Source organism: Capsicum annuum, chromosome 1 (assembly GCF_002878395.1).
Source record: "Capsicum annuum cultivar UCD-10X-F1 chromosome 1, UCD10Xv1.1, whole genome shotgun sequence".
NCBI classification, from domain to species: Eukaryota; Viridiplantae; Streptophyta; class Magnoliopsida; order Solanales; family Solanaceae; genus Capsicum; species Capsicum annuum.
The window spans coordinates 154,285,755-154,307,940 of NC_061111.1; the positions used below are offsets into that span (position 1 = coordinate 154,285,755).

Here is a 22,186-nt window from a genome sequence, read left to right on the forward strand (position 1 = left end):
ATCCTTGCTCTCAACCAACTTAGCATAAGCCATCTTCTTAGACTCCACCTTCCTCTTAACCTTTCCATTCCACCACCAGTATCCTCGTTGCTTGCCATATTGACCTCTCAAAACACCCAAAACCTCTCTAGCGGTCTCCTTAATGCAACTGGCAGTCATCTCCCACATACTATCCACATCTCTTCTACTCTTCTAAGACTCCATACTCTTCAACTTCTCCCTCATTTCCAAAGCACTAGCCAAAGTCAAGCTACCCCACTTAATCCTAGATCGAGCCTCCACGCTCCTCTTCTTTTTGCCCTTATTGATAACCAAGTCCATCACTAACAACCTATGTTGAGTCAAAAGATTCTCGCTAGGTATGACTTTACAGTCTTTACATAGCGCTCTATCACCCTTCCTAAGAAGCAAAAAGTCTATCTGAGTCTTGGCCACTGAACTACGAAAGGTAATAAGGCGTTCCTCCTTCTTTAGAAAGCTCGAATTCGTTATCCACAACCCAAAAGCCCTAGAAAAATCCAAAAGAGAAGATCATCCTTCATTCTTCTCCCCAAAATTGAAACTGTAATACACATCATCATAACTTCTCGACAAAGACCCAATATGCCCATTGAAATATCCTCCCGCGAAAAGCTACTCAGTGCTCGAAATGCTCCTCACCACCTCATCCAAAACCTCCCAAAAACCCTTCTTTTCCTCCTCGTCCAAACCTACTTGCGGGGCGTAGGCACTAATAACGTTCATCGTAGACTCTCCAATGACCAACGTAATAGACATCAACCTATCACTAACTTTCTTAACCTCTACTACCTGCTCCCTTAGTTCTTCATCTACTAAGCTACCTACCCCATTTCTAAGTCTCACGCTACCCAAATACCGCAACTTATATCCACCCACATCTCTTGCCTTAGTGCCTACCCATTTAGTTTTCTAGATACACGCTATACTAACCCTCCCCTTTTTAAGAATCTTCACCAGCTCTATAGATTTACCTTGAAGCGACCCTATGTTCCAGGACCCAACTCTCAACCTAGAAGCACCCTTATCCTACCTAGCCCTACTCCCTCTTGCCCCCAATCCCCGACTCGAACCTAGACCCGATCCCAGCTCTGACCCCAACCTATGACATGACCCTAGTCCACCATCTATCACCCTAACCACCACTCAAATGGATACGATAGAAGAAAGCAAAGAAGAACACGACGAGCAAAAGGGGACGGTTAAAAACAACTAAATAGGCAAACAAAAATCAAATGAGATGAAAAATATATATATCAAAATGAGATAGGACATTTCCGCCTTCAATAGTCAAGAAATCTAGACCAAATAAACTAGAAGAGATGAAATGAGTGCACCTGATCCGAGGAGAAGTGAGTACGTGTTCTTGAATCCGTTCGTCGGATTTCGACAATTTGATGTAGAAATTGATCGTCGGAATTGCTATCATCATAAACATGCATATATAATTAATTTTATTTCTAAAATTCATTAGAAAAGAAAAAAAGAAATATAAATGAAAACGATGCATACCTCTTCCGAAAAAAAAATACTCTTGAATGGATAAAAATGAAATGAGTTACACTATAACAAATTATAGTGAACACTACATGTCTAGCAAATATTACAACAATTTCAAATACTCAATTTTATGATTTTAATTGATAATCAAAAACAATAAAAGGTATAGTCATTAATAAATGTACAGACACATACTACGTCTATCTAAAAGGTAATTTGGTTGATATGTAGAGCATTTTGGATATCTACGAGGTAAGAAATATACGCAATTATTACAAATGAAGTTTGACAGAAAATTTAAAAGTTGACCAAATTTTAAAAAATTATTTAATTGGTGATGCCACAATCTATAGAAAAAAATTTAAATATTAAATTTTCATCATAAACGCGGACTTCTTCAAACTTCAACTAAATTTTATTTTGAGTCTCACTTACCAAACTTATATTTGTGTGAGACTTTTCAAAACTTGACATTTGGACAAGTGGAGCCCACATGTACTATAATTTTTCTCTCTTTAAATCATTTTTCTTTGTCCAAACAAACTCCTCTAATTACTCTCTATCCTAATAAAAATTACTCTTTTCTGCCTATTTTATGTAACATGCTTTGATCAACTCTTTCGTCCTATTTTATGTAATATACTTTGATCGGCAGAGTTTAAAAAATAAGAAAAGACTTAGTGATGTTTATGAAATTATCCTATATTGAAAATGTATTACTATTATTTTTCAATTAAGTGAACCAATAAGGATAAATAAGAAATTATATTTTTAAATAGTTATCAAATAAAAAAAGACGATATCTTTTTGGGACGAATAAAAAAAAACTGCGGCACATAAATTTATGGGATGGAGGAAGTATATTCTCTTCACTCTCTCTTTCTATAGTCTAATATTTGTCTCCTCTTTCTTTTTAATTTTTCCCTTGCTCGTTTAGAAAGAGCTATAAACATTTCATGAAATCACTTTTATCTAGGGGTGGACCGTTCAGTATTCGGTTCAGTATTTTCAAAGTTTGGATTCGGTAAATCGATAATCGGTATTTGAACGTAGATACCGCATATCATACTTATAAATATCGATTCGGTAATTTGGTAATTGATAAATTAAACTTTGATTCGGTACGATTTTTGGTAATACCATATTAAAATTGGAGATGCGCAAATGTACGTTTAAACTTCAAAAAGTATATTTAATAGAAACCATATTTAGTATTCCTTTTGTTACTTTTTATGAATATATTACTAAGGTCCAAGAGATTCTTTAGGATGACTAATACTATTTTCTATTGGGTTGGTTACACATATCATATTATATATATATATATTACGATATTTGGTAAATATCGAATACCAAACGGTATTAATATCTTGTACCAAACCCAATTCCAAATACCAAAATGTCTAAATTTTACTCCCGAATACCATACCAAATATCTAATTGCCGAATTTTAATTAATCGGTTCGATAATTTAATTTTTGATATTTTATGTCCAACCCTACTTTTATCCATATCTATTAACAATTAAACTACTATAGTAGATTCATTGCAGCCTTTCAAGAAGATGGAATAATCCCCGAAAGAAATTAATCTACATACTAAAAAAGATATGAAGTATTTAATAATAATTAGAAAATAGATTGTGAATAGAAAAAAATAAAAATAGAGATCCAAAGTTACTATGGGAGAAATATTTTTACATCACTTTATTTCTTTGATGAAACCCTCACAATCACTTTATTTCTTCGATGAATCCCTCACAAAACGATAATGTAAAAGTAATGAATTTTTTTTTTCAGTTTATATAAGTGTAATAGAAGGAAAAGTAAAAGAGATTTATTTGGAAGAGGAGCAAAGATTTAGAGAAAAGACAAAATTGTGATTCAAGTAAGCCCGTTTTGTCCCCATGTCAAGTTTTGAAGAGTTCATACAACTATGACTTTGGCATATGAGACTCAAAATAAAATTTTTCCCTCAATAGAACCACAAGCAAAGATTTGAATATGTTGGGATCTTAGTTTATTGGATTATTATTTTTTAATAGAACTATCCCACACCGGGGTTCACCTCCTGTGTTAATAGGGGTTTGATACAAATCCCTATATCCCTTAATAGGATCAAATCACCTACTTTTCTTAGGAGTTCCAAGTGAATCCCAATATATATATATATTTTGTTTGAATACAAATTTGAAGAAACTCTCTTTTACACAAGATGTGAGCCAAGCTACTTACATCATTATGGTATCAAAGCATATGTCCACGTTGGTTGTCCATTTTGCAAGATTTGGCAAAAGCATTTGCTTTTCATCTATAAATAAGCAACTATGCATGGATTATTTTACATAAATAATATACGAAAGCCAATTTTAGTTTGCATTTTGACTTTTCAGATATGACTAAAGTTAAACCATTTCTTTTGAACAGTTAATTTCATTTGAGGGGATTCAACAAATAGCGCTTATATTGAAGACGAAAATGGCTAAAAGTGTACAGTACATTTTTCAGAATTATTTCTCTTAAATTTTCCTATAGCAATTACATAAGACTTCAAATTTGTATATCCTCCCCCTTTTCAAATTTGTATTATTCCAAAAAGATTTCCGCAGTTCCTGAAAAGCAGGAACGACACTTCAGCAAGTTGTGCTAGAAGGATCGTAAATCAATATATGTCACTCATGAGTTTATGTGAACATAGGCTTCACTAAATGGAGGTATAGCCAATGGAGCAGCAAATAGAGCCGCAGATACTGCCATTTAAATGCATTCCAGACCATGAATAGCTTTTTAGTTGGCTTTCTCATTCTTAAGGACTTTCTGCCTCATCCTTGAACCCGACGGACAGTTTACAATGCGGTAGATGGATCTCCATCATGACTCTCATCCGCTTGCCAATCTTTCACTATCATGTTCGCCAAACTCATATTTCTCGTACACTTCAAGTAACAACTCCCTGCATGGCACTACAGCCCCAAGCTTTATGCAAGCAAGGAAAGCTCCAGAAAGCTTACGGTGAAGACTGTAAGCCTCCTCAGGTGGCGGTGTCAGCCTGTGCCTCAGCATCGTTGCTCCAAGATTTGAAATGCTTTGAGTAATATTGTTAGCTCGAAAATCATAACCTCCAGGCTTTGAGAATGGCAACCCCACAACAAAACCTGCCTGAACATGCGTCTCCGTCATTATTTCAGATTCTTCCCCTGTGAGAAAACCAAGCCTCTGAGACAACTTTATTATTGCTTCCTGGTCATTGTTTGCACAAGCAAAAACCTGGTTTTGGTGATCGATCAGTATCTCAGAGTAAAGAATAATGGAATATAAAAGTGTGCTCATCTAGGTCTAAAGACTAAATGCCAACCATATATTATTTGTTATAACCAAAAGCTAAAGTCAAATATGTAGTTTGCCAGAGATGATTATGCTTTTACTAGAGAAAGCTACTGCTAACTTAAGACAATAAAAGAATGCTTCATATATAATCTTTAAAGAAAGTTGGCGAAAAAATGCAAGCTTCAACGCCAATAAACAATAGTTGAGATCAGAGATAAGACCACTACAACTTGAGCACCAGTTTTTTTATGTAGATTTGGTAGTTCCAAAGTGGGGCAAAGACATATCATTATTCATTTGGCTGAACCATATAATTATTTAAAGCTTCCCCCAGAGCTCTATCCAGTGAAACATAACTACATAACTTGTAAATAATGAAAATAAATTCCAGAGCAATTCAAGTAAGAAAAGGCATCTTACCATTCTTAGATAATCATCCACAAAACTTTTGGGGTAGTCACGAGCTGCTCCAAAGTCGATGAGATTGATTACTTTTTCAGACTCATCATAGAGGAAATTGCTCCAGTTTGGATCGGTCTGCTTAAACAAGTCAACATTAGGGAGAAGAAAAAGGACAGCTTGTTTTCATGAATTTTGTTATGCTTTGTAGTTTTTTCCTTTTCCTTTGTTTCTCCTTTTCTGATGTGATAGAGACAGTATATTTATAGATGTACGCAAATTTGTTTAATCAACACTTGAAAGACATACAAATTTGCTCTCAGATGTAGTTTCCAAATTCCCATACCACCACATAGTTTATCAACAAAGACACTTTGAACACTAACCCATCCTGAAGGTGGAAAAAAGATACTAGTATCATCGAATCATATAATAACACTTACCAGTTCCAAATTTTGTACCTAAAAAATTAAAAACTTTAATGATGAAAAGCATGATTCTAAATAAGGAACCTTACACTTACAAAGTCTTCAAAATGCAAAGTAGGATATAAGTTGTTCCTCAAAGAAAAAACTTATAGTAGAATTGTATTTCTAAAAGGTATATGCCTCCTGGCTCCTATCAAACGTTTAGGTTCATCATTCTTTAGCTCCTTGGCATCACTTCTCTTTGGTATAAGAGCAATGTGAAGCTTATTCTCAACGCTCTTATGTTGAAAAGTATTCATCATTTACTCTTTTGCAATTACCAGCACTTCAGGTAAATGCCATTGTATAGTTAATTAGTAGTCGAGGCCAGGAACTTTGGCACCATCATAGATTCTCAATGCTTCCTTTACTTCCTCCAAAATAAATGATCTTTGAAGTCATTCCTTCTCATCCTTTGGACTATGTTAAAGCTGATACCCAGCACCTTAGGGTTCACAATTAAGGAGGTAATTGATTTCTTTTGTCAATTGCTTCCTAACTTAGATTCAACATGTCACATCAGGTAACTGAATAATATCTTCAGTTATTTCCTATTTTAGATTAAATTTGCACCTTCACTTTTTTTCCTATTTCAATTCTTGAATCATGTTAGCTTACTAACCTACTTTAGATTCAACGTGTCACATTAGGTAACAAATACTTTTTTTTTGATGAAGTAATAAGAAATTTCATTGCTGGGATCAAAAAGATGCAGAATAGTACAAAAAGTTAGAAAATGACAATAGTACATTAGCTCAAAAACAAAAAAGGCTACACTAGTACTAGGGAGCTAACAAAGTTCAAAAAGTTCTCAGGGGAATCTATGGGTGAAAGGTTATGCCAACTATATAGATACAAAAGACATCTAGCCTTAACGGAGTGATTTGGAGTTAATAAACCTTCAAAACATCTGTTGTTGTTCCTTTCTGACCATACGCACCAACAAATACAAGCAGGTATCATCTTCCAGATTGACTTGATGGCCTTACCAACTCTCCAATTGCACCAGCACTCAAAGGCCTCTTTGGTGCTATGTGGCATTACCCAATTAATGTCAAATATAGACAGAAACATACTCCATAAGCCAACAGGTAACCAAACCTTGAATCATGGTAGCTTACTAACCTAGTTCGGTTGTACATATCGAAAGAAGTAAAGTAAAAAATTGTAACAGTGAGCATAAGATGACTATAATTTCAGAGATCATTGAGATAGAAAAGTTAAAATTGTTTAGGGAAAGTTTCCCAGGGTGTTTCTAAAGCTTGCAGTTGAAATGAGAGCCGTGTGGGTTGAGATAGGGGCTAATGTGAACCCATGCATGATGGTTACTCTCTCAGCTCCCTTGTTTAGCGTAGCATGATATGGTTATATTTGTCAAGTAATGTACATCAGGAAGAAATCATAAACCAGAGAGTAATCCGTTAAACGTCAAGCCCATAGATGGCCTACAGGGACTTCCCTAGACCACTCTCTCAGCAACCTTTCTTACTCGGAAATGGGAGGATTATATCACTTAATGGTACACAAGTTACAACAAGGAGGAAATTGTAACCATGGATCTTATATAGTACAAATAGGTAAGAAATTTTACCCACTGATTTTGTATTGTAATGAACAATGTACCTGCATGAAGCGAAAAACAAACAACTCCATCAGAGTAAGCTCGAGCAATTTCCTTCCGACATAGTTCCGAGTCTCTTGATCCAGTAACGCCACCTTGTCAATTGGAATTCCTATAAAAGATAATCAGAGCACTAAAAATTACAGAATGAACTTCAAATTATCTGATGGATCCGACCCAAATACATCAGGTGATGAAAGGAAACCAGCTGTAACATTTAATTTTTGGTATTTTCTAAATGTTGAAAATGCGCAAAAGTAACCTAAAGTTTAAAGCAGTTACCAGGAACAAGTTCTGAAGTCAGTACTCGTTTACTTGACAAATCATCTATGACCACTGGAACATAAAATCCCTTTTTGCCAGATAATAGTACGCTAAATCTTTTTTGATTTTTAGCTTCCAGCTCATAGTCGCATTCACGAGAAAGTTCTTCTTTGGCAACCTGAGGTTGACGAATAAAACCACATATGTTTCATCAAACTTGCAGTATAAGCATGGATGCATGTTGTCATCAGGTAAGTGTCTTTGGAAGGTATTGCTTCCCAGATGTGAACTGGAAACCAAATTGCACTTCAACTGTGCAACTTCATCAAGAAAAGTAGCATTGTACGAGACGTGCCTCCATTTTAAGCTACTTATCAGTATAACGTCAGGGGACAGGGAGGAGGAATTTTCACTTCCCTTAAGTGAGCATTCACCAGCTACCTTTGCTCGTCAGTAGGACAATAAAGGGAAATAAAGTCATTAATAAAGTCATTCACTCCCTTCTCCAACATCTTTCAGACTCGTCTTAACCTCACTTTAATTTTGATTCCTATATTCATTTACTTCGTCACCAAACAAGTAAATAAATCTTACCGACCTCTTAAACTTCCACTCTATCCCCCTCTTTCAACCAAAGTAAATAGTAATAAGTTACACACTAAGAACTGCAGGTGACATGTCAAATGCCAGAATTTCTACTGATGAACAGATAAATTTAACTTCAAAACATTTTCAAGGTCCACCTCATTAAGGCTAGTGTAACCACTTCATTAGGTCACATTAGCCTACCCTTATTTTATTATACGAACCGTGCTTGAAATGTTTAATACAGGGATTGATATGTAAATAAACACATAAGTTTACCTTCATTGCATTGTCAAGGTAGAGCTTCTCTGGTATTAAGTTTGTGTAACCTAATAGAAGTTTTACATTTTCAATGTCACTTTCAATGCTATCAGCAACACCTGGGTACTGTATTTTCATAGCAACCTCCATGCCATCCTTTGTGAAAGCCCGGTGGACCTGGACATTATTTAGAAGTAGTAAGCATGTGGTCAAAGCTACAAATACCTAGGCACAGTCCGAAGTAACTAAACACTTTATTTATTTATTTCCGGCAGTGACATTTATCCTGTTATTACTGTCTCCTATAATTTTAAGTGTTGTTAAATAATCTATTAGATAAACAGATCAATCTCAACCGCACAAATGAGTTCAACTGGGGCGAATTAGGAAGAATTCACCACTAATACAACTAGAAATCCAACGCTTATTCGATGTAAAACCTTTCACTTATATCAAGTAAGATAGAAGTAGACATGGCACTTTAAGATGTTTCTCTTTATTTAAAAAAAATTGTACTTTAAGCTGTTCCAATACTAATATGAATATATTGCTTAAAAAGATGTTATGACCATAATGGAGACATCTCATACAAGAAGATGATAGTAAGCAGCATATGCAGTATAAAGTAGGCTTGAAGTGAGCAACTAAGAAACAAGAGAACATGTTGGTTTAATTGAAACTAGATCACCTGTCCAATACTTGCTGCTGCAATTGGCTCATAATCGAAACTCTTCAACTTCGATGACCAATCATGACCTAATTCACTGCTCAATACTAGATTAAGCTGACTCCTAGGCATAACATCTGCACCTTGACGGACAATGTCCAAAGCAGCTAAGATCTACAAGCATATCAGAGAATTCACACCAAAAGGAAACAAAATTAATTAACATCAATGGGTGGAAATCCACAACCTTGTCAGAAGTAGAAAAGGCCCCTGCATAGGGTAGATAAAACAGAAAGAAAACGACAAAGGGTCTTTGTTACACATTACTTTAGTTTCTAGCTCCAATATATTCTGCTTTACTTTTGAGAGGATAATGTCGACATCCTCCCTCCCAGTCATGTCCAATTGTTCACCCCCTCACCCCCCCCCCCCACCCCCCCCCCCCCCCCAAACCCAAAACCCAGAACAAGAAAATAAAAAAGGAAAGAGAAAAGACCATTTTAAAAGAAAACCGAATTGAACAGCAAACTGTCTCTCACATTTTACCACTCCGGTTACCACTTCATCTAATTTTCTTCAAAAATTCACAAAATAATGATTATGAGTTAACAAAGTGGAATCTAATTCAAATAAACTATAGAGGAAGGTTCTCAGATTATCATAATGAAAACAAAGTATTTTTACTGTTCCTATTGTGTCTGCTTGCAGATCTGGAAGAAACCAGAAATCTTTTTGACCCAAATAGATGGAGGTTCAAGACATATAATGGAATGCATGCCATTTGATGAAATATCACCCAATAGTCCATACTTCATTTTATCCAATAACTGTAATTCTTAAACACCAGTTGTACATTAAAATGAAACTGGCACAGCTATAAACACATTCGCCCATTTAGAAGAACTGTATACAAGTTACAAGCCAAGCAAACAAACGATATGTTCAAAATCCTTCAACCAGATCTTACTAAAAAGGAGATTGAACTTTAACATAAAAAAATTTGGATTATGAACTACGGGTGGAAATGCATTCTTTGTTTGGATAGTGACACAGAACTCTAATTCACAATCCGAAAGCTTGAGGAAAGTCAATCATTCCATATAAGTTGGTGCTATATGTGCAAATAAAGGGCCCACCACTTCATTCTTTGGTTGGCTTTACATAAAAGACTTGCAACTGTGGATAGAGTAAGTAAATGGAGTATTCAAGTGAAGAAGGAATGTGTGCTCTGTACATCAGCAGAGGAGGAAACATTTGAGCATCTATTTTTTAAATGCAATTCCTCTCAAACTCTTTGGAGCTCTATTCTGCATTGGCTAGGTTATCAGCAGAGCACAGGGGATTGGCAGCATGACACTCAGAACCTGGTGCACCTAATGTCCAACAGCAGACCAAGAGCTAGCATACTTGGATTCTGCTTTGCAGCAGCAGTGTATCACATATGGGCAGAAAGGAATGATAGAAGATTTACTACCCATAAAATGGATATCAGACAAAGAGTAAGAAGCATTGTCACTCAGTTATTTATAGCAGGTCAAACACATAGCAAATGGAAAGTTTACTTAGATAGATTAACAGGTTATCCAATGTAAATTCAGATAACTAGCAGATAGATTAGAAAACAGATGTAATGAGAGATGGAACTGAGTCAAAAGTATCCAGCCGAAATGTAAAAAGTTTTTTGGTTGAATGGAAAGTTACCTGTTTACCACAAAAAAAAAAAAAGTTCTAGGTATTGGCTGATGCTGTTTAGAATAGTTACTATATTCAGAAAGCTGGAATTTTCATACTTTACAGTGTAATTGGGTGTTTCAGGGGATCTCTAATGAAAAGTATAGACTGAAAAGGAAGGAACAAAGTGGAGATCTATACACTGTCAAGTAACATAACGTAGTGCTAACTAGAAAAAAGCAACAGATCAGGCCATGACCATGGAAACAAATATGGAAATCCAAAACTCCATGTAAAGTATCTTGTTTTACATGGTTGGTTAGTTGCTTAGAGAAAGCCTTTTATTTTTGTTGATTTTGATCAAGCAAATGTATTTTCATTCATAAACATGGCCATAAGCAGCCATATACATGGGGTACCTCAAAAGGCAAAGAATCTACAAAAATATGATTCTCTACAAACTCCTCTCAATCGTCTATATAACAAGGAGCTTTCTGTGTGCACCAAAAGTAAATAAGGGAGAGGAGACTACTCCTCAACCGAGAGAAGCTTGACTCTACTCCTTCAAAAGCTCTCACATTTATCTCTCACCAACCCACACTAATGCAAGTTAACCATGTTCTAAGCCCTTTGTCTACTCCTTCCGCTCTTCCAACTAAACATCAACTCTTTCCCAGTTTTTGGCATTGACCTTGAAGTGTCAAACCACCTAAACATATCCTACCATAACATAATGATCAACCCACAATGTAGAAGAAGATGATTGACGTCCTCGCCCACCTCCTGACACATGTAACACCAATTGACGAGACAATTTTCCGCTTTTTATGATTTTCCTCTGTCAAAATCACCCCTCTAGCAGCTAGCCAAATGAACAAGCACACTGTACTCAGTACCTTTTTGAATCCATATTGCATTACATGGAAAAACATGCTACTCCCTAACCAAAAGTTTCTCATACAAAGACTTCACAGATAACACTCCATTATTCCCCAGGCCTCACCACCAAATATTAGGATTATCAACTGGATTGACTTGCCTGCGTAGTAAGGCTAGCAATCTTTGAAACTCAGCCACCTTCCAGTCTTGTAATTCCCTTTTAACTCTCAAGTCACAGAAAGTCTCCACCTTGTGTCTCCTATTGTGGCAAGCCTTTGTGTTGCATTTAAAAAACTTCACTAATTCATAACAAAAAAAACCAAAAAAAAGGTATCTCATACACATCACTTGTTTTGGAGCATTTTGAACGGTCCGGTACATTGTAATAGTTGAGATCTTCCGAGAAAAAGTATAAACTCATTCATATTCAAAATATCTAGTTTCTTTTTCTTTATATATTTGAAGGAGATAAGATGTATTGGACGAGTCTCTAGGAAATTAATGGTTTTGTATGGTGCTCACTTGAATGCATATGGTCTATAGGGTTGGTGACAGTTTGGTCGATGAAAATATACTGCTTACAAACAACCATCCCAATTTATATGGCAGATTTTCCATTTCAGTCCTGAATGTTTGACACACTTCTACAAATAAACATGTCTGCAAAAGTTTCACATCTTCAGAATTTAAATATATTTAACAATTCAATAAAAATTTTGATGTGATTTTTTCACCATTAAATCTACTTTCATACTACTACTTTAGTAGTTTCATCACTACAACATTAATATACAAGACAACTTAACACTTCATAATCTATCAGTATTTAAAACTATCAACAACAACAACATACAGAGTATATTCCCACAAAGTGAAGAGTATTTAAGACTATGAAAAGCCAAAATACAATGGAGGGAGTACAAACAAGAGAAAATAACTCCAACGCATATTTTGGGACTCAAAATATTTACCGGAGCTGGAACCACAGATTCATCTTGGATGCTTAACATCTGCCCCAATTTTAGAGCTGCTCCACGCATTCTACATAGTGAAAGAGCCAGACGTTCTGCATTTTTCTCAGACAGATAGGGGGATACAGCAGATTGTTTGCCTTGCACGTTTGGAGTACCAAAAACAAGCCTCTTGGCAGATTCTTGAAATGTACCCCAAGCAAGACCAGCTCCAAGGCCCGCAAACCTTCAAAATTAAGGTTTTGTTCAAGCTAAGAGTCCAAGTCATGTGAACAGAGAAAGTGATGTTCTTGATACTAGCAACTTCTGGTGCATTTTGGTTCTTTACATGCAAATTATTAGTCAAACACAAAATTGATTGGGATAACCAGAAAGACTGCAATATCAACAACAACAACAACAACAGACCCAGTGTATTCCCACAAAGTGAGGTCTGGGGAGGGTAAAATGTACGCAGTCCATAACACTACCTCCGAAGAAATAGAGAGGTTGTTTCCGATAAACCCTCGGCTCAGGCTAGAGAATAGAAAGACTGCAATATCAAGCTTAATAAAAAAATTTATATACAAGAAAGTGACCATTCAGCCTAGCTCTGTGGAAGCATATTTTTCTATTCCAAAGGGATTGAGGCACAATTCTTATTTCTTCCTTTAAAAAAGGCCTTTCAATTACATAATATGATAAGAATGAATGGCAACTTACTGATTTGCCTGCACATAATGCACAAGCAAGAGTACAACTCTAAGGCCCTCACCTCAAAGCTATACCAAGTCAAGCATAAGTATCTAATGAACCAAAGATCTCTAAAAGCCTTAACCTTAGAATAAGACCTCAGGTTTCCAGCTCAAATAGGAAAGAGCAAACCAAATGGAGTAATACAATGAACGACTTAGAGTTACAGAGATCTTTTTTAAGTGTACGCTCTATATTTTTCCAAACATCTGAATTAGAAAGACTATGAAAGCCTAAAATGTTAATGCAATAGCAGTAAGCAAAATCTTCAGCCTCTCTATGATTTAGTTCTCAGCAAAGAAAAAGGCTTGCATGTACTCTGACAAGTTAAACATTTCGTTGAGAATCATGAGATTTCAGGTTCAAATCCCAGAAAAAAAAAATACTAGGTGATTCTTCCTGTCTGTTCAAGCCTTGATTGATAGAATTACCTAGTATTGGTTGGAGGTACAAGGTACCTGGTGTAATTAGTCATGGTGTGCACAAGCTGGCCTCGACACCACATCAACTAAAAAAATGGTGCACGTACAATTGTCTGAAAAATCTGACTTATATAGTGTGCCTCAAATCTAGCTTATAAAATTATGTACGAGTCGGCCAAGAACAAACATGCATTTATGACTTATGGCGTTGTTCACTAGACATATGAGAAGTATTGAATAGAAGAAACTGCTTTAAAATGTCCACAAATTCCCTAACGGGGATGAGTGCAGTTGAAAAAGGGAGCTAACAACGGATATCAGGAAGTAACTAAGGGAACTTCAAGTTCCACCTAACGAGCATAACGAGCAGCAAGATATTGTACAGTAAAACGGAAACAATCAATCCAAACTGTTATGATCCTATTGAAAGGTATGGGACTTGAGTCCCACATCGGTTAAATGGGAAGCTGATGTGGGGCTTATATTATACCTAAAATCTTGCAACAGTAACAATCATGAAATCAGGCTGTTTTTTTTTAGACTAATGAAGCAAATGGATGACATACCCAAGCGCTCTAGAGAAAGAAGTCGTCGGTACTTTCCTCTCCCGTAGCTTCCTCTGCCTTTTCGGCTGCGGAGTAGCAGGAACAACAGCTTCGGCATCTTTGCTTTCAGAAGAGATCGAATCTATCTGACGATCACCCTCGCTGGATGTCCCAGCAGCCTGAGGCGGAGGCGGAGGCTCTACATTATCATGAAATTCAGCTTCAGCTGCAGAAACTTCCTTCGCCTCTAAATGGCGTTCAATTTGGGGCTCAGAAGTACACGTACTAGCATTAGACGTGCTAGGTTTTTCATCAGTAAAGTATACAACACTTTGTTTATCATTCGAATTTGCATCGATCTCCTTATCGAACTTTTGAACTTTGCCTTTGGTGAGCCCAGTTAAGTCGGTGGCGGAGAGAAGAGTCGTCTTAATTAACGATTGCAAGTTGTTGCTGCCGCCGTCAATAGGCCGTTGCCGACTAATAGCTTCTTTAGCGACTAGAGATAATCCATCTGCAAGCCTCGCTATATCTTTGAGGAATGGCATCGAACCATAAAATATGTGTTGAATAAAATCTTTCGTTTATTGGAATGGAGAAATAAGAATTGAAAGCGCAATAGGCGCGCGATGTTCCAATAATTATGTCTAGTGAAATGGAGAAAAAATGATCAGAGGAATAACAGGAAAGAAAATTGTATGTGCAGTAAATTAAAAGGAAATGAGAAGAGAATTCAGTTGTGCGGCCGTGTAACGGTTAACGATTGCGCAGGGGATGCCACAAATTCGGGTCATGCTTAACCCGCCTCTAGCTCAAAATCATCAATAAAAATTGGGGAAAAGGCATGGACGGACCATTTTAAAAAGAAATGATAAGTAATTTTAAAAGTTGGTTAGTCATTTGGCCCAAAATTAATATTCTTACACAACAAAGAGTATTAAATGTTCTTCCAACGGCTACTCTTAAATCACTTTTCCAAATCTTCTTTTTCCCCTTATTATGCGTTGATAAATTTGAGTTTTGTGATCAACATCAGAAATTGATTTGTTGTTTCTTGCATTGTAGCATTCAAAACAATGGACATGAAACAAAAAATGGTAAGTAAAGGAAAGTTAAAATTAGTTGGTAAAGGGGTCAATTTTGACCCTAAATTTATTATTAATGACGATAATTTTACAGAATCATCACATATGTGGTTGCACTTGAAGCAATGTCTTAGTCGTTCAATCTTCAAAAAGAAAAAATATGATAGAATGGGGTCTCAAGGTAAGAGAAAAGCCATGGCAGAAAATTCATGTTCTTCTCAGAGGATGATGCAGTCACAAAGTCAGAGACTTTTTGGTGCATTAAAAGATCAAGAAAAGAATCTTTCAAAAGGGAAGGAGAAGGTCGATGAATATGTAGTTGTTACTGCGAATAAAAAAAAAGAAGTGAATTTGGGGAAAAAATGGTGAAGATGATGGTGTATCGTCAAAGAAAAAGCGTAAAGATGATGGCTCGTCGGTCGCATGCAGTCTCTATACCCAGTTGATATACTTTTATACCATATTGATATTCTTTTATACTAGATTGATATACTTTTATACCGCATTGATACACTTTTATACTAGATTGATACACTTTTATACCACGTTGATACAATATATATACCACATAAATACACCTTTTATGAAAAAAATTTGTGCAAGCATATACAATAGCTATACCAAATTAATACAATACATATAGCACATTCATAAACCTTTTCAAATGGATAGAGAGAAATTTGTGCATATTTTTTTTGTAAATATTGCACATTCATACAGCGCCGTATTTTATCAATATTGGAACTAAAATTGAAGTTGAAGCCATTATTTTGTATCAATTTTGAGCAAATTTACAATTAAAAAAAATTATAGGAGGCTAATTGAATGCAGATTTTTGAAGATTTTATATAAAATTTGTGAAATGAGAAAGATAAATTGGAGTATCGAAAAAGGTAAAGAAACGGAGAATTAGGAGTTTGAATGAAAAGGAAATTGTGAATAAAAAGGAAAAAAAAGTAAAGTTATATTTTGATTTTTTTTGTATTTTTGATTATTTAAGCATATGGGAGTCAGGAGTGGCTATTTATCGGGTTTTTAAATTTAGGTGTTATTTTTGTGAAATTATTTTAGTTTTAGGTGTTATCTCTATCCTTTCCCCTTAAAAATTAGCATAGCATGACCCAAATAAAAGAAATTAGCATATATTGTTAATAAGTTATTTACAAATACTACACATACTTCACATACTACACATACTATTTATCTATATCTTCTATATTATTATAAATAGCAAGAAAGTCTTGCATAGATGATTGCCAAGTGACTGAATAGGATAATGCCATGTATTACTTTTTAGGACAAATTAGTTAGGTTAGGTAAAATTAGTTATTATTTTTTTTAATGTAAATTTTAAAAAAATAAATATTTTCTATTTCAAATACAAACATTTGTGAAGTTACAACATTCACATATTATTTAATACAAAATAAATATTTATAATTTTGTAATCACACCGATGATAATTTAAAAATCTTATAATATTCTAATTTGAGTTCATATCTACATGGCAACCGGGCCAGGTTGAGTCAGAAAGGCTTTGATGACAATTTAAGTTTAAAAATTTGAATAAACTTTTCAATTAGGATCATATCTACATGAGAATTTAAATTTAAAAATTTGTATAAACTTTTCAATTAGGAATTTCATATCTACATGAGACTTTAAATTTAACAATTTGAATAAACTATTCAATTTGGAATTATCTGTTCTATTTTTTCAAAATTATATTATTAGCATTAGAATTTTTAAAATTAAGAGTTGTTATTCAAAATTCAAATTTTTACAATGTTATACTCTGCCTAAAAAATTGCACCTAAATTATAGTCATCCGCTAATCCATTTCTATCCACTTTAAATTATTCTTTGTAAAAAAGAAAAAAAATAATTAACCTAAATTAACCCCAACCTACGTTTGAGTAATTTGGGGCCTTGGGCTCTAGGTGACAAAAAAGTTTTAAAATAAAGTGTGGGTGACAGAAGTTTTAATAATTTAGTGGAGGTGACAATTACTTTATTAAGGATTAGGAAAGTAAGAAAAGTTTAAAAATAACCCACAAGTTTTTTAATTTATACTTTAATCCAATGTAAACCTAATATAACTAGAAATGGAGGGAAAAAAGGCACGTTTCTCTCTCTTCTCATTTATTGGAGTTTTTTCTCTCTTCGTGATTTATGTTGTTCATTGTTGTTACTGCTTTATTCATCATCATCTTCTTCATTATCATCATCCTGTTCTTCATTATCATCTCTTTTTGTTCATCATCATCATCTTCTTGTTGTTGAACATTGTTGTTACCGCTACTATTGCCACTTGATCAAATTTTTTTAGGTCAAATTTTATTCGTATATCACTTGGAAATTACTTATAGGTGATTTTAGTAAGTAAAATTATAAATTTTAGTTGAATTTCTCATCTGGGTGTATCTGCTACTATTGTTTTTTCAACGGTAGATAAAACATGTAACATGAATCCAACAGATGAGTAATCTGTTGCACAGATGAGTAACCTGTTGCAACATATTGACTAATCTGTTGCAACATATTAACTAATCTTTTGCAACATATGAGTAATCTGTTGCAACATATTGACTAATCTGTTGCAACATATTACTCATCTGTTGGATTTGTATTATAGTGTTGTAATATAAATCCAACATATAGGGCATCTGTTGCAACAGATTAGTCATATGTTGCAACAGATTACTCACTTGTTGCAATAAGTGACTCATATATTGGATTCATGTTGCAAGTTTTATCCATTGTAGCAGTAGCAAATATACCAAATAAAAAATTCAACAAAAATCATAATTATACTTACAAAATCACCTATGAAGTAATGTCCAAATGATATACGAACAAAATTTGACCTAAAAAATTCTAAAAATTTCAACAAGCACAACGAATAAGTGAAACACATGAAAAATTTCATGAAACGGGTAAAGAATATAAAAATAGTGTATCATACATCAAATGCAAAAGGACCGAGGGGACAAACGTTTGAGTTCTCCTAAAAATATTTAAGTTCCCTGGTATTTTAATTGCTTTCTAATGGATAATCCATCTATTATAACAGATTTTCTATCTGTTTGATAATTTCCAACAGATGAATCATCTGTTGCAACATATCAGTCATCTGTTGATTCCAATTAAGCAATTATTAGTAATAACTAAATTGATTTAGCTAAAATTAAAGACAAGTCTTTAAGACAATGCGACAAACATTTGAGTTCTCCTAAAAATGTTTGAGTTCCCTAGTATTTTAATTATTTTTCAACAGATCATCTATTTATTGCAACAAGTTAGTCATCTGTTGCAATTGTTGATTCAAATTAAGCAATTAATAATAATAATTAAATTGATTTAACTAAAATTGAAGACAAGACCTTAGACAAGGGGAAAAACATTTGAGTTCTCCTAAAAAATATTTGAGCTTTAGTATTTTAAATTGTTTTTCAACACATATTTTGTCTATTTAGTAATTTCCAACAGATGAGTCATATGTTGCAACAACTTAGTCATCTGTTGCAACAGATGTCTATATCTGTTTGATAATTTTCAATAGATGAATTAGTTGTTGCAACAAGTGAGTCATTTGTTGCAACAAATGTCTATATCTGTTTGGTCATTTTCAACAGATGTTTTTATTTGTTTGGTCATTTCCAACAGATTACTCATCTGTTGTAACATGTTAGTCATCTATTGATTCACATTAAGTCATTATTAGTAATAACTAAATTGATTACTAAAATAAAATATGAATTAATAAGTTCAATTATAGTTTCAATTAATCTCATAGTAATTACACAATCAACTAAGTATGTTCGTCCTGAGTAAAGTGATCAATTGACCAATTTTATTTGAAATGATTCAAACTAAGTCATCATTAGAAATAACTATATTGATTTAACTAAAACTAAAGATGAATTAGTAAGTTCAATTACGATTTCAATTAATTTCATAGTAATTACATGATCAATTAAGTGTTTCTATTGAGTAGAATGATTAATTGACAAATTTTATGTGAAATAATTCAAATTAAACCATTATTAGAAATAACTACGTTGATTTAACTAAAATTAAAGATGAATAAGTAAGTTCAATTACGATTTCAATTAATCTCAATAATTAAATGATCAATTAAGTGTTTCATCCTTAGTAGAATAATTAATTGACCAATTTTATTTTAAATGATTCAAATTAAGCCATTATTAGTAATAACTATGTTGATTTAACTAAAATTAAATATGAATTAATGAGTTTACTTACAATTTTCAATTAATCTCATCGTAATTACATGATTAACTAAGTGTATTCGTCCCGAGTAGAGTGATTAACCAACCAATTTTATTTGAAATAATTCAAATTAAGATATTATTAGTAATAACTAAATTGATTTAACTAAAATTAAAGATAAACTTACAATTTCAATTAATTTCATAGTAATTAAATTATCAACTAAGTGTATTCGTCATGATTAGAGTGATCAATTGATCAATTTTATTTGAAATGAATCAAATTAAGCCATTATTCATAATAACTAGATTGATGAAACTAAAATTAAAGATGAATTGATAAGTTCACTTACAATTTCAATTAATCTCATAGTAATTACATGATCAACTATGTGTATTCGTCTTGAGGAGAGTGATCAATCGACCAATTTTATTTCAAATGATTCAAATTAAGTCATTATTAGTAATAAATAAATTGATTTTGACTAAATTAAAAATGAATTGATAAGTCCACTTACAATTTCAATTAATGTATTCGTCCTTAATAGAATGATCAATTGATAAATTTTATTTAAAATGATTCAAATTAAGCAATTATTAGTAATAACTAAATTGATTTAACCAAAATTAAAGACAAGACCTTAGACAAGGGGACAAACATTTGAGTTATCTTAAAAACATCTGAGCTTTACTATTTTAAATTATTTTCCAACATATATCCTATATGTTTGATAATTTTCAACAGATGAGTCATCTGTTGCAACAACTTAGTCATCTGTTTCAACAGATGTCTATATTTGTTTAATAATTTTCAATAGATGAGTTATTTATTGCAATAGGTTAGTCATCTGTTGTAATATATGTCTATATTTGTTTGGTCATTTTCAACAGATGTCTTTATCCGTTTGGTCATTTCCAACAGATGTCTTTATTTGTTTAGTCATTTTGAACAGATTACTCATCTTTTGCAACATGCTTGTCATCTATTGATTCATATTAAGCTATTATATTAGTAATAACTGAATTTATTTAACTAGAATTAAACATGACTTAATAGTTTCAATTACAGTTTCAATTAATCTCATGATAATTACACTATCAACTAAGTGTGTTCGTCCTGAGTAGAGTGATCAATTGATCAATTTTATTTGAAATTATTTAAACCAAACCATAATTAGAAATAACTATATTGATTTAACTAAAATTAAAGATGAATTAGTAAGTTGACTTACAATTTCAATTAATTTTATAGTAATTACATGATCAACTAAGTGTTTCGTTTTAAGTAGAATGATCAATTGACCAATTTTATTTGAAATAATTAAAATCAAGCAATTATTAGTAATAATTAAATTAATTTAACTAAAATTAAAGATGAATTGATAATTTTAATTACGATTTCAATTAATCTCATAGTTAGTAGTTACATGATCATCTAAGTTTATTCGTCTTGAGTAAAGTGTTAATTGACTAATTTTATTTGAAATGATTCAAATTAAGATATTATTAGTAATAACAACATTGATATAACTAAAATTAAAGATGAATTGATAAGTTCAATTACGATTTCAATTATTCTCATATTAATTACATGATCATCTTAGTGTGTTCGTGCTGAGTAGAGTGATCAATTGACTAATTTTATTTGAAATTATTCAAATTAAGCCATTATTAGTAATTGTCAAATTGATTTAATAATTACAATTTCAATTAATCTCATAGTAATTACATGATCATTTAAGTGTATAACCTATTGCAACAGATTTAATCTGTTGCAGCAGATGAGTCATTTGTTGAAAATTATCAAATAGATATACACATATGTTGCAATAGATTAGTCATCTGTTGTAACAAATGTCTTTACCTGTTGGTCATTTACAATAGATAACCAATCTGTTGCAACATATGACTTTATCTGTTTGTTATTTTCAACAGATTACTAATCTGTTGCAACAGATGTCTTTATCTGTTTGGTCATTTTCAGTAGATTACTCATCTTTTGCAACATCTTAGTCATCTATTGATTCATATTAAGCCATTATATTAGTAATAACTAAATTGATTTAACTAGTATTAATAAGTTCAATTACTGTTTCAATTAATCTCATGGTAATTACACGATCAACTAAGTGTTTTCGGCCTGAGTAGAGTGATCAATTGACCAATTTTATTTGAAATGATTCAAACCAAGCCATAATAGAAATAACTATATTGATTTAACTAAAATTAAAGATGAATTAGTAAGTTGACTTACAATTTCAATTAATTTTATAGTAATTACATGATCAACTAAGTGTTTCGTCTTAAGTAGAATGATCAATTGACCAATTTGATTTGAAATAATTAAAATTAAGTAATTATTAGTAATAACTAAATTGATTTAACTAAAATTAAAGATGAATTGATAATTTAATTACGATTTCAATTAATCTCATAGTAATTACATGATCATCTAAGTGTATTCGTCTTGAGTAAAGTGTTAATTGACCAGTTTTATTTGAAATGATTCAAATTAAGATATTATTAGTAATAACAACATTG

The 22,186-nt window shown here is 33.0% G+C and overlaps 1 protein-coding gene across 1 annotated transcript; it reads right to left on the reverse strand.

The window, feature by feature from the left end:
• Nucleotides 1-3,963: 3,963 nt before the first annotated feature.
• LOC107852420 (protein ABC transporter 1, mitochondrial) lies at nt 3,964-15,164 on the reverse strand. The gene is made up of 8 exons (XM_047398155.1): nt 14,350-15,164; nt 12,630-12,855; nt 9,130-9,282; nt 8,460-8,618; nt 7,614-7,773; nt 7,334-7,443; nt 5,265-5,381; nt 3,964-4,784 (listed from the first exon to the last, which is right to left on the reverse strand). The coding sequence occupies exons 1-8, from the start codon at nt 14,874-14,876 to the stop codon at nt 4,398-4,400; spliced, it is 1,839 nt and encodes a 612-aa protein (XP_047254111.1). The 5' UTR covers nt 14,877-15,164; the 3' UTR covers nt 3,964-4,397.
• Between the last annotated feature and the right edge of the window lie 7,022 nt (nt 15,165-22,186).

Coding starts and splice junctions, on each gene's coding strand:
- LOC107852420 (XM_047398155.1), bottom strand. CDS start 14,876: ATGCCATTCCTCAAAGATATAGCGAGGCTTGCAGATGGATTATCTCTA. Junction 9,283..12,629: donor AATCTGTGGTTCCAGCTCCG/GTAAATATTTTG, acceptor ATATGCTTGTAG/ATCTTAGCTGCTTTGGACAT. Junction 4,785..5,264: donor TGGATGATTATCTAAGAATG/GTAAGATGCCTT, acceptor CACCAAAACCAG/GTTTTTGCTTGTGCAAACAA.